Source organism: Vidua chalybeata, chromosome 2, assembly GCF_026979565.1.
Source record: "Vidua chalybeata isolate OUT-0048 chromosome 2, bVidCha1 merged haplotype, whole genome shotgun sequence".
NCBI classification, from domain to species: domain Eukaryota; kingdom Metazoa; phylum Chordata; class Aves; order Passeriformes; family Viduidae; genus Vidua; species Vidua chalybeata.
Window position 1 is genome coordinate 95,888,372 of NC_071531.1, and position 16,820 is coordinate 95,905,191.

General features: G+C 37.7%; 1 protein-coding gene across 2 annotated transcripts in view; it reads right to left on the reverse strand.

Annotated features, from left to right (window-relative positions):
• TRPC4 (transient receptor potential cation channel subfamily C member 4) overlaps nucleotides 1-16,820 on the reverse strand; it is a 131,227-nt gene that overhangs the window by 18,511 nt on the left and 95,896 nt on the right. For both annotated transcript variants that reach the window (XM_053934709.1, XM_053934710.1), the window contains one exon: nucleotides 6,270-6,409. In XM_053934709.1, the coding sequence (XP_053790684.1) occupies nucleotides 6,270-6,409 (140 nt within the window). The remainder of the gene's footprint in view (nucleotides 1-6,269; nucleotides 6,410-16,820) is intronic.

Below are 16,820 nucleotides of genomic sequence, written 5' to 3' on the forward strand. Positions count from 1 at the left end.
GTTTAACAAGGCCAAGTACAGGGCACTGCATCTGGGTCAGGGCATCTCCCAGTCTGGGGAGTGAGGAGATTGTGAGGAGATGGAGTTGAGGTACCAGCAGATGAATGCTCACAGCCCAGAAACCCAACCATATCCTGGGCTATACAAGAAGTGGGGCCAGAAGACCAAGGTAGGGGTTTCTGCCCCTCTACTCCACTCTGGCGAGACTCCACCCAGAGTGCTGTATCCAGCTCTGGCATCCTCCCTACAGGAAAAACATGGACTATTGGAGCTGGTCCAGAGTGAAAATGGTCACAAAGCTGGAGCACCTCTCTTCTGAGGAAAGGCTGAGAGAGTTGGGGTTGTTTCGTGTGGAGAAAAGGTGACTTTGGGGAGATCTTGTGGCCTTATAGTACCTAAAAGGACCTCATAGCAAAGATGGAGATAGACTTTTTTACTAGGGCCTGTAGCAATAGGAATGAGCTAATGGTTTTAAACTGAAAAAGGGTAGATTTGGACTAGATATAAGGAAGAAATTCTTTATGATGAGGGTGTTGAAACACTGGAACACGTTGTCCAGAGAGGTTGTAGATAACCCATTCCTGGAAATATTCAAGGTCAGGCTGGTCAGGCTGATATCTGTGCTTATTGCAGAGGCACTGGACTACGTGATCTTTAAAGGTCTTTTCCAACCCATACCATTCTATGATTCTGTGATTCTATGATCCAAACTGTGAAAGGGAACTTGGCATTGTTTTGGACAGTAACAGTTGGCACAGGCCCCTCACCAGGGTTTCTCTAACCAACTGGTATGCATGTGAAATTGTCCCAGTGCCTGACAGCAATCCCTGGTACAATGCCATTTACTCATATACAAGCAGCCATAGCAGCTGACAGGTTTGTGGAACCTGGGGATGAGAACTGAAAAACTGAAAAATAGCCCATTAAAGGATTAAGAATTACTCAGCCTTACATTTCATTCACCTATGATATTTTTTCTCTACAGAGCAGTGAATTAAATCTAGACCTGATGGAATCATAGATCAATACTCTCTTCATTAGACTATCCACTCCCTAATGATTATGGTCATCTGCCCCATCCACTATGGCTCTTTAATCCAGTTCTGATTGACTCAAGATCAGTGATGAAAAACAGGCAGTAGAAAGCAGAATTTAGTTACCGGAGACAACACCTAAGAGATAAAACAAGAAGAAAAAGCAGAAGAAAATATTTCCAGTGTTTTAGAGAAGAGAGAGATGTAAACTCTTCAGCATGATTCCTATAATGTCTTTGAATAAGATATTACCACACATTACTGCAAATTCTCATGGCACTTTACAACCCTCACAGCTGAAAACTTGCACCTTTTAAATAGCTAGGAATAATTGTCCATACAAGCAAAGGTTGGTACTGGACAATGCAGTAGATACTCAGATTAGGGAAAAGTACACAAGGTGTCTTGGGGCAATAAAATAAAATACAGTCATGGAGAAATGTAAAGAACATTCATGAAACTGGAAAGAGATGGAGTTTTTGGTAGAGAATCAAAAGCATCAAACTGCAGACATATTTTAGGTGAGGGCAAGCAGTAACAGATTCCAGGGAAGTTACAGATGTGGGGGAGTTGGGAGAAATCTAAGGAAATACCCTTCCAAGAAATTCATGGGAATTACATGACACTGAATAAGTATAGGACATGAAATACCAAGACACGAAGAATCAAGTTTAAAAAGTCAGGTGTGGATAGCCATATCTGCACTCTGCCACCTACTCTTACAGTCAACAAAGAGAAATGAGAATTTCTAGAGTAGTGGGAAAGAAAATAGCCCACATAGGTGAGTTGCTCTTTAACTTCCTCATTTTCTCCTCATTGAATGTTGGGGAAGGGGATAGAGTGTCTTACAGCTGTAGTGTGGCAAGATGTGTCCAATGTCACATTTTCTAGAAGCAATGATATTAAGTATAAAGGTGAGGAAAAAAGGACTTTGTCTATGATGTCCTGGATAAAGACACACAACTGATTTGTTTGAACATTCAGAAAAGATCAAATGACCTTTTATTTGTAAAAGGGAAATCAAAGGCACAACTGTGATATTTCAGCATATCTGACTCTTCCTTTTCTGGGCCCAAGTGCTTCCTGCGTGTTTGGATAGAATTCAAGAGGTGTCACCATTGTAAGCAGAGAGTGGTGGCTGCTATTTTAGTGTTGAGGAAACATAATTTAAAAGACTGTAAATACTTGGCAGAAAAAAGTGAGAAAGGTGAAGGCCTGAGAGATAAGTTTGGAAACTGTCTGTGAAATGTACTAACTGCAAGAAGACTGCAAACGATATAAAGAAAAAAATTAGTATAAGAGGTCTCTAACAACAAACCCCTATTGATTACACTAAGCAGAGGAGAGGCTGCTGAAAAGTAATCTAGAAATATAAAAAAAGCCTTAGAGAACAAAGCAGCTTTCATGTGAAAATGAAAATGCAGAAGAGTAGCAAAAAGACTAGGTATACTAAAACCAGGAACAGTGAAAAAGAATAAAAAATGTATCTTAGAGTCGAACCACTTAGAATTGAAGTATTTTTTATCTCACTCATGTTTGTTGAAGTCCTTCTGTTCTACACAGAACAGACAATTAATATTGTTCTAAGGATAAATAAATTAATATTGTTCTAAGGAGTGGAAAATTGTAAGAGAAAACATAGCAACACTGAGTTGGCTGTAAATCATGATGTTGATACTCTGCAGTCCTCTATTTGCTGACCCTGATGAATTTCTGTCCCCCCTGGAAATGCAAACACAACCTTTTGACATGTAACAAAGCCAATCATCACTTAATTTGATTAAATAACACCAATTATTGGCTCTGTGGTTGAAGGAAATTTACATGGCATATCAATGGAAAAATAAGAAGAGCAGAAAACAAATTGAGCAGCATATAAACATCAGAGTTTCAAGGTAAATATACGATGTTTTTGTGATGTTAGCCAGGGAATACAAGGTAATAATCCTTGATCCTTACTCAAAGGAATTAAAGTGCAAATTCAATATCTGAACCATTTGCGAGGGAAAAAAAGCGGAGTGATCACTGCTTTCCCATTAAAACAAAAGACATGAACTCTTGATCTCTTGGAAACACCACGAGATCTCAAACAGACATGTAGATCAGGCTACCTGAATGTTTAATGGGCTGTTGGACCTCAGTCTAAGATCACCCCCTTGTTTCTGGTCACAAAGAGACAAGTCAAATAATATCCATTTCAGGAAAAGTACTTTAAATACTTTCCTGAAAAGTCATATGTAAATGTGAACTCTTCGTATTTTAAAATGTATATACCAAGCTTTGCATTCATTATGTGGAATTTCAAAGCAGCAGTAGGAAAGGGGCAGAGGGATGGCCTAGCAGAGAGCTTTAGAATGGTAATTACACTGAGGAATTAAGTCCATAATTTCTCAGGGGTGGAGAGGTGTTAATCTGCCTGTGTAAATGGACATTTAGTCTGTGAATCTGATAAAATATCAATCAAAACAATTTTACAATGCAAATATGCAAGAAGATGTTCGCTTCTGCAGAAGTGGTAGCAGGAGAAACATGTAATCATATTTACTATTGAACAAAGTTGACCTGTCACCGTGACCATTAAGTGATCAAGCCAGTAAATGTTGAGACAAATAATGTACTTTAGCTACTTTTCAGAGTTCTTGCCCTGAATAGGAATTTGTGTCCCTACTAGATATTCACATCAGTGGCTGAGGCACGTTATCACCACTATGAGATTGTATGCGATTTTTAGCAGAATGGGAAACAAGCAGCACTAGGTCCAGTGCTCAGGTTTAGCAAGTATTTAAGAGAAAGCAAGCAGATTCTGCACACATGTTGGCACTGCACTGAACTTTACATATCAGAACAAAATAGATTATATTCAAAAAACATAAAAGGAACCATTTTTTCTTAACGCAAAATGATTTCTACCTAAAAACCCTCCATAAAAACAAATGTGTTGCTTAAAATCTGTCATCTTGTACTTTAAAAAGTCTATGACAATATACTATATATTATGATATTTTTATGGAGGAGAGAGCATTTTCAATGGATATACTGGATCATTTAGGAAGACGTAACATGTTGATACAGAGACAATAAACCATAGGCCATTGAAAATTATAAGATGTCCTTATTTTATTTGAATACTGGCAATGAACCAGTTACCTTGAGTTATCTTAGCAGGTCTCTCATCCTGAAATTATATGCTTTGGTGAATTTTACTTGACCTTATCAGCTACTCTAGATAATATCCATCTACTGCATCAGTACTACTGCATCAGTAAGAGCCTTAAATGGGCAATAAACACTATATTTTACTCTGGGAATATTTATCACACAGGAGAGTAGCATAGGGACACTCATAATTTTATTCAAGAGAGTTGGTTAAAATGTTTTATTGGGTGACTGGAACTGATCCATAGAAGACAGAATAAATCTAAGAACTGACCTTATGTATTTGGTTCAATAAAGACAGAAGAGGTGTAACTTAGAAAAACCTGAATCACAATGCTTAGGAAAAGAAAATTAAAGCTTTACATTAAAGTGTACTGGTTACATTTGGCATCCTCTCAATCTCATAGTGGCAAAGAACTCCATTGTAGGCATTTGAAGGAATGTGGCAGGGAATTAAATCAAACTTGTATTTCTCTGTTCATTACTTCACATGTGTTTCAGTTGAGTAGCACAGCTTTTGTATGCACTGTATTCATTATGATTAAAATGTAAACACTAATTTGGAGAGTAATGGATGCACATTTTCCCAGATACTGTCACCTTGGAAACTGATTACTGTAAGCAGAAGCCACTTGGGAGATGAAAGGATTATAATGTCTTCTAATCAATATTATTCTGAAGTGAATAATTGGCCATCTCCAATGATTTGGAAACATCTATTTTAAATGAGCTGTATGCTTTGTTATGAGGGACAGTGAAATGACTATTTCTTTTCTAGTCACTTTATTATAAGGCATCTTTGTGTGTAAAAAGGCATTTCATTAGCTTTTAAATAACAGTTCACCACTCTTTGGAGCACCTTCCTCTTTCAGGCTCCAAATTTCTTTGAGTGAGAAGACTTCCAAAGGTTTGCAGCCAGAGATCCAGCCAGAAATGTCAGAAACCTTTTGTCAAAGAAGGCTGATGTGTCAACACATGACCTGGGGGTCTTTGTTCATCCTTGCTCCTGACTGGCTGACACATGGACCTTTGTGACCAGACACAAGATGATATAAATTAGAGTGCCTAAGTTCCTCTATGCCCATGGCAGCAAGAACAGCTGCTGTTTGAGGAGAGGAAGTCCTCACTGGCTACTTGACAGCTCTCTCCTTGTCCCAGTCAAAAGAAACTTGGCAGAGGAGGGACTACACAGAGGAGTACTATTGCAACTATAAATTATCGCTGGTGGCAGGGAACTTGAAAAATCTGGAGTACAATGCTGATCCCAGTGGCCAGTAAAAATGGGCTTATCTCTACTTGGATGTGGTAAGAACTCTATGGCAAATGCTAAAAAATGCTTTAATTTCCTTTCATATGTGGCGTCCTTGGACTTGAGACCATCTTTTTGCTCAAAATAGCTCAGTTTTTGAGGAATTTCTACCAGGTTATGTATTCATGTAGAATACATACAAAATGTTCATACAAGATGGTCTATGCCTTTGCAAAGAAGGGCTGTTCTGCTGGAAGGTACTTAAAACAGTGGAAATATAAGACTGTTCACAACAACTCCATAAAAAGAATGTAAAAATGAATACACCTAGCCTCACGTGAACATTTTATCCCATTCAGTTTTACTTTTTCATGTTGCACTTATAACAAATTTTAAAAAGAAATTAAAATCTTGCTCTTTAGTTCCCCCCACCAATTTTGACTACATATTTTGGCAGCAGACGTGTCTGAACGGTGTGTAAAATTGTCTTAGGAGCAATAATTTCTCACTTAAAAAAACAAAGATTAACATAAAATGCAAGCATTATAAAATATTACAGGTAATTTTCATTTCTCAAGAATTTAACAATATGACAGTTCACAACAAAATTAGAAAAGATTGCATGGGCCAAGAAGAAAAAAGCATAAAACCCAATATTTTGTTTGCTCTTATACTTGTCTAGTTTCCTGTCATTGCTGCAGAAGATTCACAGAGCACATCATACATCTCTTGAATTGCTAAGCCTCAGGACCTCCAAACACAGATGAAAAATTGAAGAAGCCTGATTTAATTTATCTTTAAAATGTTGCTGATTTTTTTTTACAGTTTACCTTTGAAAATGCAACGATTTTCAAGGAGATTGTTGCCAAGTACAAGGAGTTCATTACAAAATCCATGAGGTTCCACCAATCGTGAATGTAGTCCTGTAGTCCACCATCCCACATCTGTTTAATTTCACCCCAGATAAAACCTGTAAATAGAACATAATTCATTAGGCATGAATATTAAGTTTAAAAAGGCTGTGACTTTTCTAGACACTTAACTCATGATAGATTGATTCTCCTTACATCTAGTGTAAAGGGAAGGTGGGTAAGTTCTCCAATTTACACATCCAGTTAGGTGAAATTTCATCTTTTCGCTATTCCTGGAATTAATTTGTCACAAAAAAAAAAAAAACAACCTCAAAAATCTACTTCTACAAAGACAATTTCTTTGGTTTTCTTCAATCTATTACTCATTGTATCCTAAAAAGTATAAAAAGGGTCTTAAAATAAGTTACAGGTGTCAACTCAGTCCTTGGCAACTGATGCAATGTATTTCAGACTGGAAAATTTATGACTGCAGGTCAATCCAACACAATTTATTTTGATTGGAACTCACACAATAAGGAAGAGAATTTCTATTGTTATTGTCAGTGCTGAACTAAAGTCTTCCTTTTCCATATGAAAGAGTAGTGTCTCCAGAAGAAAGTCTTTTGTGGACACCTTCCTTTGGGACATGAAGGAATTGAAACTGTTTTCATATGTGCAGAGCACACATTGTGCTAGGCACAGTGAAACAGAAATAATCAATCTAAGTGGAAATCTTGCAAATTGTCTAACATGAACTTGGTTTAACAGCTTCAGAGACAACTGTGTGGAGACTCTTTAATGCTATAAAAATTAAAAGCACTCTGAAGAAGATACTACACATTACTGTATAATATGTTAATAAGACAACACAGTACATTTAGAGGCACATTTCACGTTATTATCTACAGAGATTTTTTAATAATAATACCATTACAACTTTTGATTGTACTTATTTTCTTGTAGGAATTTCTTTCTTTGTGCTCATTAGAGGGGCAGAAATATTGCCAATCTCTCACATATTGGTGTTGAGATACAGTAAATTCAACATGCTTTTTTTTTTCCCTGCTTTTTTAGAAAATGATAAACAGATTTCGTGCAGGAGCCTGTAGAGTTCTGCATTTCCTTACTATGATCTTAATTCTCCTTAAATCTTGACATTTTGTCGCAGTGGGTCTTCTGGTTAACTGGATGGAAAACTTGTGATTTTTCTCAAACAGGATCCAAATGAAGTAATCTCTTGCATACTCTTGTTTGTGCCAGGTAGGTTTTTGAGTTATTACAATTTAATTTTGTAGTGTATTGGCTTAGTTTTTCTGTCTCCTGATTGCTTTCAAAAGGAAAAGTCCCCTTCCCAACTAACTTCACTCTCAATCCTCAGACACATGGACCCATCTTGTTTCTGTGTGTCATCACCAATAATCACAAACACCAGGAGTATCTGAATCATCTGATTGATCCAGCAATTTTTATTTTCTTTTGTGAAAAATAAATTTTCAGCCATGCTGCCATCACTATTTCAGCATTCTGCAGACCTGAGGCAACACCCTCTGAGGAAGGACCTCACTGGGAACATGTAGACAGGAAAGTGGAATAGGCCCATTTTACTGCCTACAACAGCCTAGACTGCCTTGACTGCAACTCTATCTGTAGTGTATCAGATAAAACTAACCCAGAAAATGTAGCACTGTTACAAAGTGAATACTTATGTTAAAGATGCGATCAATTGTGCTACGTAACAGTGAGACAACAGCGGAACATGATTGCATGGCAGGGGTCACTAACCTCTAACAGCACACCCTGCCACACTTCTGTTAGCTGCCCAAGTGCTATCACAAAGGCAACACCTTCACAAGGCTACTAGGGCAGGCTCCTACATGGTGCCCATTTCAGCCAGTGAAATGACTTAATCACTTTTCAAAGACCTGCTCACTTGTGACATGCAGTATGAACACGGTGACAGCAGCTCTGTCTCCCCCTTCTCTCCACAGTCCTCTCCAGCCTTCATCACACAGTCCATGAACTTGCAAATGTCCCTGCTTGCTCTTCCATTACCTTTCAGGCATAACTTGCTAAGACTTAACCATCATGAGGTCATAAAAGCAGCTGCTTTGTGTGTGGCTATATCCCCTTCACATTTCAGACACCGCTCTGAATCACTGCTGCTCCACCTGCATTATAGCACATAAAAATCACCACTGCAGGAGAAGACCTGGCTCCAGGCTCCAAGCTGAAGTCTTTGTAATACAGCTATGGCCCCTAAGTCTCAGTGTCACAGAACAGTACCTTGCTCTTTTTCATTTAAGAAATTGTCATTTAAAAGTCGCAGGATCTTGACATTGGCAAGATTGCTATGGCACAGGAAGCAAACAGCTGCATTGACAGAAGATCCCCAAATAAAAAGGCTTTGCAGAAATCAATGCACACATTCATAGAACGAAATAAACTTTTTTGTGACTCATCAGAGTTAAAATACACTTTGAAAAGAGAGCAGTAATAGGTTGGGATACAAAATAAGATGAATGCTTTAACAAGAGGCTTTAGGTTAATTGAAGTCTTCTGCCAAGATATTCTACGGTTCACAACCAGCCAAAGATGTGAACTGACACAGACTGCCATGGAGTTGTTCTCTGTAAGACTGTTGCTCAGTATTGTATGCTTTGACAGCACTGCCTAAAATATAATGGGATTATGGACAGATTGAAAAAGAAATGCTGAGTAATGCTGCTGCACTTGATCTGCTTTGTGAGTGAAAAGCCAGACTATTTTTCCAAGCACTTCCTGGGCTTCAGAAAATGAAATGTAATTTTAAAGTTGACATTAGCAGAGAAATACTGACCTATTATAAAAAGTGGAAGAGACTATATGGCTGTTGTAAATTTGATCATTTTGAATTAGAAACACAAATAATCCAAGCTACCAGCAGTTTGAAGTCATTTGGCAGTTGAAAGTTCTGAGTATACTTTGGGTACTTATAAAGGTGGTGGCTCTAATTATTTTTTTGGTTCAAGACAACTTTTATGTTCATCCTGATGCCTGTTCTTTTCAAGCAAATAGTAATGGAAAACTGTAAATCCCATATTTTTGCTGGCTGTAAGAGAGATGTGATAGTTTGCTCTTCATGCCAGCCAAAGCATCTAAGTAAAAACTCAATATATAAATACAGTTACTGAGATCCTACCTCACATCCAGAGAACTTGAAGCTATGCTGATGGGCAGATGGATACTATGTTTGTGAAAGACACAGAGCCCACCTATGCACAGGAGAGCTGCCCCCATGTGTTTTTGAAAGCAAATCTTGCTACCAAATCCTATGGTTGATTGCTCAAATTCACAATTCCAGGGCAACCTCATCATGACAGCTGCAATCAGAGTCTTTGCAGCTACCAGGTCTCCATGGCTAGGGATTCTTAGCAGGGCTCACCTGGAGCAATGAATGCTGGAAGAACTGGACTCTCTAGAGTTCTGTAAATCTACCCAAGTGTGCCTGAAGGGCTATCCTAGAAAAGTGTACTCTGAAATCCTAGAGCCTTGATGCAAAGCAAAAGATGTCTCTAAGGCCTGGTGAGCTGACATGATGAAGGTATTCTGAACAACAAACATCATGGATTCCCAGCTGTGCTGTTTAGGTTTAATTTACAGCAGCCAGAGGCCTTGAAATTTTTGTAGATCAGAACTGTATCTTTTTACAAGAAGGAAGTGTCTGGGGGGAAGAAGTAAGACCACCCTTACCTCCACAGGCTCTGACACAACATGCCAATTTTCTTCTGTTACATTCATTGGGAGAATCAGGAAAATACTTGGAAAATCTATGGGGTTTTTTTTGTTGTTGTTTTTTTCTTTTTTTTTTTTTTTTTTTTTTTTTTTTTAAGAAAAATACATCCAGAGATCAGAGCAGAACTATCTCTGTGACCTTGTACACTTTCCTACATTGAAGATTAATGGATGGCTGGATAGTACCTGATTTTATTATGAAAGGAGGCTTTAGGGCATTTCCAGACATGACCTGACACAATAGGAGAGAAGATATGCAGTGACGAGCCAGTCTAATAGAGGCACTGCTACAGGTAGGAAAGAGAGAGTCCAGGCACTGCCTGATTTTTAATATGCCAAAGCAGCAACATTTTCTGCATACTGACAGAGATCATGTCAGAGCTACACTTTCAGAAGCAAGAAAGCTGACATCTCAACAAAATAGAGGGGACACTGCCAGCTGGCACACACATATTGGGGCAAAACAGCTAAGAGAAACTAGCCAAAGACAGGGAGCAGATCTAAAAGCAAGAGCCTTTTAGGCGGTCAGGCTGGGAACAAGTTGCTTGCCCAAAGCACTCTTTTAGCCCCCTGGGAGGAAACAAGAATCTCCAAGGCAATAATCCTGTAATCTGCAGGTGGGTCAGTCTTCCCACTGGCTGAAAAGGAAGCCATGGAGGATCAGGCTTAATTAAAACAGATGTCTAACTTCCAGATGCCTGCATTTAGCTGAAATAATTCCACTCAGAGCAGATTCCACTTTTTTTAGCTGGATATTCTTTGCTATATTCTGTTTGTCTCTTTGCTCTAACTGTGTCTTTCCCATCTCTTCATACCAGTCAGATTTAACACTTGCCTCTTAGATCATCACCTATCCATTCCATGCTGTTATCATTTATTACCACTTACAAGGAAATTATAAACATTATGCATCTCTTCCACCTCATTAATCAAGGATTTTAATTAAAAAGTTGAGGGTAAGACTTTCAAATACTTGCTGCTTTGTTTATACCCACATATTGGAGCAGTAAAAGAGAAATAACAGCATGGATATTTTGAAACAGCCTGAGATGACAGAGAAAAATTTTATAAATGCCTATGGTTTTAATGGGATGAAATAGATAAATTCAGGGCAAGAATCCCACAGACCACATAGGGCCCTGGCAATGACAGACACCATGGAGAAGTTTTGTAAAGCATTGTGAATTATTATACAGGCAAGCTGATCAATTGCAACCATTTGACTGAAGTCCTGTTTGCCTGCAGCAAGAAAGGAACTAAAATTGATCAGATAAAATTAATTCAGAGAAATTAAAAGAATTTGTGAGCTAAATATTTTTTTTACAGCAAAATTTTTTGAACATTAATAAAAAAAGTTGTTTCTTCTGAAATAAAGCCTACACTTTGTAAAATAAGTTTCATTCAAAGCAACAAAATGAAAATATGTCTTAGAAAAACAAAAAGCACTGAAATAAAAGTGTTCTTAGAAAAATAACATCTTTCATTAAAGTTCTCATAACTCTTTTTAAAAATCCTTAAGAAGTTAGTAATAGATATCACATACTGCATATAGTTAATGTGTAGATCCATCAATAAATATAAACTGATAAGTTTAGCTTTTGTTTTAGATATTTATCTATAGATGTTGGTTTTGAAGCTTTCTTTCCAGTCTTGAAATCTTTGGACATTAGATACTGAAATGTCTTTTCAAAAAAGTGGACCTGCTTCTCTTTTCATAAATTCGGACTCTGATGGCAAACCTTGCAACTTTGAGCAGGGTTGCAGCTCAATACCATCACAAAAAAAAATCTCTGTTCCTTTGGATAAATCCTTGGGTTAAACACAGTATATTTTAGTGCTGGCAGACAACTTCCAATAAGAAAATATTTTGAATCTATCCTGTTTGATCCTTTATAGCTACCTAGAGCTGTAATTTTACTTTTAAGGAACACATCTCTTTGTCTCATGCAAAAGAAACAAACAACAAAGAAATAACTTTCCTCTGAAATGCATTCAAAGATGTTTTAGGTTCCAAGGAAAAAAACTTAGACACAGCCTGTCTAAATTCCTATGTTGTACTGAAACTAGAGCAACTGAAAAAAACAATTTTCCAGCAACTGTGGAAATTCACAAAGATTTATGCCATATCTACAACACTGCATTTTTTTGTTTATAATTATAATTATGGTTAAAGTCTCACTGTGAACAATAACATCAAAATTTGTCAGAGAGAGATATGAAAGGCAATATCCTGAACTATGTTTGGTCTCAAAAAGATTTGTGGGTCCCTTGCTAATTTTGGCCTTACCTTTCCCACAAAAGGTTGGTTGCTCAGTGCTATTTTTGTTCCTTACCATTAAGTGATGGGAAGCAAGAGGTTCCTCAGGGTCAATTTCTGCATGCCAAGATCAACAACAGCCTTTTAGCATGTTTCTCGGAGAACATATTTTTGCTGGGCTGTGAAATCATTTAACTGACAAAATCAACTTTGCTCTGCTATGTGATGTAGAGTTTTTCACAGATACAAGAAGAAGTGAGACACGCTGCTAATGATCTAAAGCTCAGTGAAGCAAAGGAAAGTGCTTCCAGGGAATCCAGTGAGTATTGGTGAGGCTTGATAAAGCTTTTCTGTTTTATACCTGGGCTGATGAACTGATCTCTGCTGAAGGTATTTGAAGGTAACAAGAGGCATCCTGGCATAATTCAGGGGCTTCCACTCTCTGGGGCATATTTTATTAACAGAGTACAACTATTTCAAGAGAACATGGACCAAAAAAACACACACCTCTGCCTTTCCCATGGGTAAATGCCTGTTTGTGAGGGGAAAAACTGCAGTGTCTGGGTCCTGTGTCAGGTCAGGTAAAGAACTGGGAATGACATGGCCAGAGGCAGCACTAGAAGTACTTCCCCTGGCTTTTTTTTTTTTTTTTTTTTTTTTTTTTTTTTTTTAATAATAGAAAAAAAAATTCTTTGGCCTCCATTTTGGAAATAACAAGACCATTCTAGATCAAACCTTAAACTACAAAAAGCAACATATCAGCCAACATCACTAACAACCAAAGAATATAATAAAATAATCTATATAGAAAATATTTACCTTAAATACTTACAACTTGAATTAAAGTAATCAAGTAAAAGGTCCTATTAAAGCAAGATACAGGCAATCTGGAGAACTGTCTCTCCTGATATTTAAATAAACAATTTAATTACTGAAAGAAGAGATATTAACTGGCTGAAATGAACTTAATGGAAAGATATCAAGCTAAGTAGGATCTGGACCTCATGATGTGTAAGAAGAGGAGGTTGAGGAAGCTGTTTTTGTTCAGGCTAAAGAAGAGAACACTAATGGGAGGTGAATAGTCTCAAAGCTCAGTTGGTTAGAGCATGGTACTAATACTGCCAAGGCTGTAAGTTTGATCCCTGTATGGGCCATTCACTTAGGAGATGGGTGGGTCCCTTCCAACTGTGATTCTGTAATGCTGTTGTCATCCACTACTGAAATTGCTGGTTCTGAAGAGCTGGAGCCAGACTTGTTCTAGAGGTGCACATTGGAAGGATGAGGGATGGTTGCATGCTGTGGCATGAGATATTGCTACTAGTATCAGGAAAAAAAGTTTACCAGTTGCTAGACACAGGCACTGTGAGAGGGAGACTGTGAAATATTCAACCCCGGGGAATTAAAGATCTGACTGTATAGGAACCTGAACAATGTGACCTGTCTTTGCAGTTAGCCTGTGTTTAGCAGTAGTTTGGACTTAATGGCCTTTTGTGGTCATTATGTGCATTATCCTTCCTTAAAAAAAAAAAAAAAAAGGTTGTGTTCCTGCTTTTTCTGGGGTTGTTTTTCTCCTCTGTGCTATATATGTCACTATTGGTTATACACTGTTCCATCTTGCCAGCCATATTACCCTCTATATCTGCTCCCAGAAACATGTCAGTGCATACTAAATGTTTAATTTTTTTACACAACACTTTCTTGACCTAATTTAGAAGATGATGCATACTGTACTTGCCCCCTCTACAATCAGTTATTCTGAAGTGTCTTGCTGTGCTATCAGTTTGGATGTACATTGTGCTGAGGACTGACAAGACCATACACTCCCATACATCCCACCAGCAGTTTGCTAACCACAATTTGCACTTTTGCACAGTTCACAAACATCCACATTCTCTATAGATTCATGTACTCCAACCACATAAAGCATTCTGACAGAAAGGATGAGGAACATGTTGTTCAAGAGATACAGTATGGCTCTATTCCTGCTCCAGGCAGGCTTTTGAACAATGCAATTAAAATGAACATTTAAATATGACCATAAAAGAGCAAAAACTCATCCAAAGAAATTCCCTAAAAAATCTCCTCTGCTACAGTCACCCTGAAAAACCGGCAGGGAGCTTTTTAACCACTACTGAACACTAAATTTTTCTGGTTGATGCCTTTCTCCTCTGAATTTTGTAGCATTTGCTGGTGAAGAAAATGCCCACTGCAAGAACACTGAGTACAGTCACTGCTAGGTTTGAGGCCATGGTTTAGGGCAGAAGAACAGCTATGAGAAACGTACAGGGATCAACATCATCCTTACGTGAGCTGCAGTCAAGGCACACAGAGGATGAAGTAGGGTCTTGTTGGATTTCCCCTCTGAATCGCTGCTATCATGCTCAGAGGACACAGCGATGGGGGATATGATGCTAGAAAAAGCTGTTATTCCTTGTTTTTTTCCCCAAGATGATACTCTTGATTTTCCTGTTCATTTTTCCAATGGTGATGGATTCTCAAGTATAGTAAATAGGTCTATATTTCTGTAGTGTAAAGCAACAGCCAATAATAAGATGACAATTAATTTTCCTTATGAGCCAAAGCTTGTTTCTTATTTTTTTAAGTGCAAGGACAAGAGATTCTGATTCTTCTTATTGAGAAAATTTTCACAACTAATTCTTAAGGTTATGACAGCCTTGTAACACTGACTTACTGTTCCACGGATAATCGCCACATACTGCATCACTTGTATAATCATCTAATCATGTAAAAGAGAAAATTAATGCAGAAGTTTCCTCAAGAGACTTTTGAAATGTAAAGTTGGTAGTCTCCATGGAAATGTAGCCCAATACAAGTTTTTTCCTCTGAGCCTCCTACTCTAGTGACATTTTTAATTATGTGCTAATTATGCAGATTCAGCCTTCTATTACATAGTAGTTGGCAAATGCTAATTACTATTTGCTCACTGGAGACCTTAGGTCACTATGGACAGTCTTGAAACTTCTTAAGTTGCATGAAATATTTTTATCCTGTAGTTCATGCCGACGAGAAACCTGCAACAGGGAGCTCTTCTTCCTCTCTGAATTTTAAGAGAGATAGTATTAAAATGCAAACTACATCCAGAGCTATTTGAATTAAGAAAGAACAAAAAAAAATCTATTGTTTAATATATGAATAGTTTTGACATGTAGTTGCTGCTCCACGATATCCTTTCCCAGGGAAGTACTTGGCTGTGTTGCAGGTTTCAGAGAACTATAACCCTAGAGCCACACTAGTTTTGACTCAAATGACAAAATTTTTTGTTTACATCCAGAAAATGCAAAAGTATCTCTATGTACCTCAGATATAGTCTCCCTTGAAGAGTGCTTCATTTACTCTTTTTAAGGCTACTGCATAATTTTATGGTTTAAAGAGATGAGACAACAAACTAAATTGCAGCCTGGAAACAAACCTTAGCTTATTGACATGGACTTAAAAAAAATATTAAGTTTATTAAAAGATGACTAGACTACAGTTTGTATGTATGTGAATAGCAAAAGAGCAGGGTTTGGCTGAGATTCATTCCTTTAGAAAATCAACCACCATCACCAAAAAGCACTGAAAAAACCAACCAAACAAAAATCCATCAAAACATAATGAACAAAACCAACCACCTCAACAAAAAGCAACCAAACAGAAAAAAAAAAAAAAAACAACAACATGAAAAAGACCTAAATATACAAACAAAAAAGCTGAAATGGACACGTTCATCACATGCTGTGAAATGGAATGTCCTGTGGAAATGTGTGTCTCTTTCAGTGGTATTGGGAAATCAGGTACCAAATTAATTGCCTTAAATTATGATGGGTGAATCTGAGGCCTCATTATTTGGCTGAGCTAAGGCAAAACCTGAAAGCTAAACACAGAAAATGTGAAACTGGAAGAGGAAACTGGTAGTTAGGAAACACTAGAGATCAGTGTGCAAAATGCATAATTTTGGATGCAAGAGATTTTGGAAGGCACGGGTTTTTCTGAACAGCACAGTCTAGATTGATTACAAGCTATTTAAGCAATGGTATCAAAATATTGATCTTTATCCATGCTCATGAATTTTTGCTTATGGATGTGGCTCCCTTGACTTGATCTGTACTGCTTGCAGATGAAGGGTTTGTTCAGCACAGGCATAATCCAGCCACATGAGTCTACACTGAAAATAATAATGTTGCTTTTAAAAGTGATAGTCATCTCAAACACCATAATTCTCGGGGTTAACGGCTTCTTCAAACAAGTGCTTTGGGATGCTGAGCCACATAAACATCTTCCTAAGTAAACAACTATGTCAGAGGTTGAGGGCATTAGAGGTTCTTCTTCTTCCCACTGAGTGTTTTCTGGAGAGGAGCTAGTCACTAAAAATTTTCAATTACCTTTACTACAGAAACTAGCTCTTGCCCTTCTCAAATTGTGCTTCTTTCTTTCAGCTCTATTAAAAGACAGGTTAATGACAAAATCCACTTTGGCATGTCAAGGTCTATGTGTCAGCTATG